The sequence below is a fragment of the Chelonoidis abingdonii genome, chromosome 4 (genome assembly GCF_003597395.2).
Source record: "Chelonoidis abingdonii isolate Lonesome George chromosome 4, CheloAbing_2.0, whole genome shotgun sequence".
In the NCBI taxonomy this organism is placed as follows: Eukaryota; Metazoa; Chordata; order Testudines; family Testudinidae; genus Chelonoidis; species Chelonoidis abingdonii.
The window spans coordinates 683302-685205 of NC_133772.1; the positions used below are offsets into that span (position 1 = coordinate 683302).

A 1904-nucleotide genomic window follows, 5' to 3' on the forward strand; every position below is an offset into this window, starting at 1 on the left:
TGGTGGGTTAGAGCAGTGGGGGGCTGGGAGCCCAGACTCCTGGGTTCTCTCCCCAGCTTTGGGAGGGGAGTGGGGGCTGGTGGGTTAGAGCAGGGGGAGCTGGCAGCCAGGACTCCTGGGTTCTCTCCCCGGCTCTGGGAGGGGATTGGAGTCTGGGGGGGATAGGGCGGGACGGCTGGGAGCCAGGACTCCTGGGTTCTCTCCCCGGCTCTGGGAGGGGAGTGGGGGCTAGTGGTTAGAGCAGGGGGGCTGGGAACCAGGACTCCTGGGTTCTCTCCCTGGGGCTAGGAAGGGAGTTGGGGCTGGTGGGTTAGAGCAGGGGGGGCTGGGAGCCAGGACTCCTGGGTTCTCTCCCAGCTCTGGGAGGGGAGTGGAGGTTGGTAGGTTAGAGGAGGGGGGGCTGGGAGCCAGGACTCCTGGGTTCTAACACCCCCATCTCCTGCAGTCTCCCCGTATTACCGGACCAAGCTTCGTGGACTCTACACGACTGCCAAAGCTGACGCGGAGGCTGAGTGCAAGTGAGTGCCCCTCCTCCCTGCCCCCCGCAGCTGCCAATGGCCCTGCCCCACTGCTCACCCCCTGTCTGTCCTCTCACCCCCAGCATCCTACGCAAGGCGCTGGACAAGATTGCGGAGATCAAATCCCTTCTGGAGGAGCGGCGCATTGGTGAGTGTCCCCCCTGTGCCATCCCCACAGAATAGCCATGGGGTCCAGCCCCACACTGGGGGCACTCGGCATGAGCAGGAACTCCCATCATCCCTTGGAGCTTGGACGATGGAGTGTCTCTGAGGAGGGCGGAAACTCCCATGATCCCCTGGGGCTGGGTGTGTCTGCTTGGGGATGCTGGGGTTGGGGAGCCAGGGCCTGCAGTCTCGTAAATGGGGTGAATGGGAGTGGTGGGGCCCCCAGGGTGGGTGTGGCAATCTGGGCTGGGTGGTCAGAGTGTCTGCAGTGGGGTCAGGGTCTGTGTCCAAGTCCCTGGGGGCAGGAAGAGGGGTCTCCCCCTAGCTCTGTGGGGCTCACCTCACCTTCTCCCCCCACCCGCAGCTGCCAAGATTGCTGGGCTCTACAACGACTCAGAGCCGCCCCGCAAGACCATGCGCCGGGGCGTCCTCATGACCCTCCTCCAGCAGTCAGCCATGACGCTGCCCCTGTGGATCGGCAAGCCAGGGGACAAGTGAGTGTCATCGGGGTCACCCAGGGCAGCCCGGGGTGAGACTGTCCCCACACCCCAGCTTGGAGGGAGCTCAGTGGTTTGAGCACTGGCCTGCTAAACCCAGGGGTGTGAGTTCAGTCCCTGAGGGGGCCACTTAGGGATCTGGGGCAAAAATCTGTCTGGGGATTGGTCCTGCTTTGAGCAGGGGGATGGACTAGATCTCTCCCGAGGTCCCTTCCAAGCCTGAGATTCTGTGATTCTAACCTCGCCCTCCTCTCCCCACAGGCCACCCCCCCTCTGCGGCGCTATCCCTGCTGCCAGTGATTATGTGGCCAAGCCGGGGGACAAGGTGGCCGCTCGCGTCAAGGCTGTGGACGGGGACGAGCAATGGATCTTGGCTGAGGTGGTGAGCTACAGCCATGCCACCAACAAGTGAGCACCGGCTGTGGGTCCCTGGGGCTCTTGGAGGTCAGCCCCACGCAGCTACAGCCACCTTGGGGCATCCAGCCATAGAGCTGGGTGACAAGGGGTCTCAGACAATCCTGCATAGAAGTGCCAGTCTAGGCACTCAAGGGAGATGGCTCTATGATCCTGCAATCTTCTGGACTTAGGTCCCCTTTCCTTGCCACTTCTGGATGGGAACTCTGTGGTTGTACCACCTTAGGGAGGTGGAAACACCTCTCTAGGCACTTCTGGATGGGAACTCTGTGGTTGTACCACCTTAGGGAGGTGGAAACACCTCTCTAGG

General features: G+C 62.7%; 1 protein-coding gene across 1 annotated transcript in view; it reads left to right on the forward strand.

Annotated features, from left to right (window-relative positions):
• SGF29 (SAGA complex associated factor 29) overlaps positions 1-1904 on the forward strand; it is a 21710-nt gene that overhangs the window by 16319 nt on the left and 3487 nt on the right. The window contains exons 3-6 of the mRNA XM_075064676.1: positions 446-518; positions 602-666; positions 1048-1177; positions 1442-1588. Coding sequence (XP_074920777.1) covers positions 446-518; positions 602-666; positions 1048-1177; positions 1442-1588 — 415 coding nt within the window. The remainder of the gene's footprint in view (positions 1-445; positions 519-601; positions 667-1047; positions 1178-1441; positions 1589-1904) is intronic.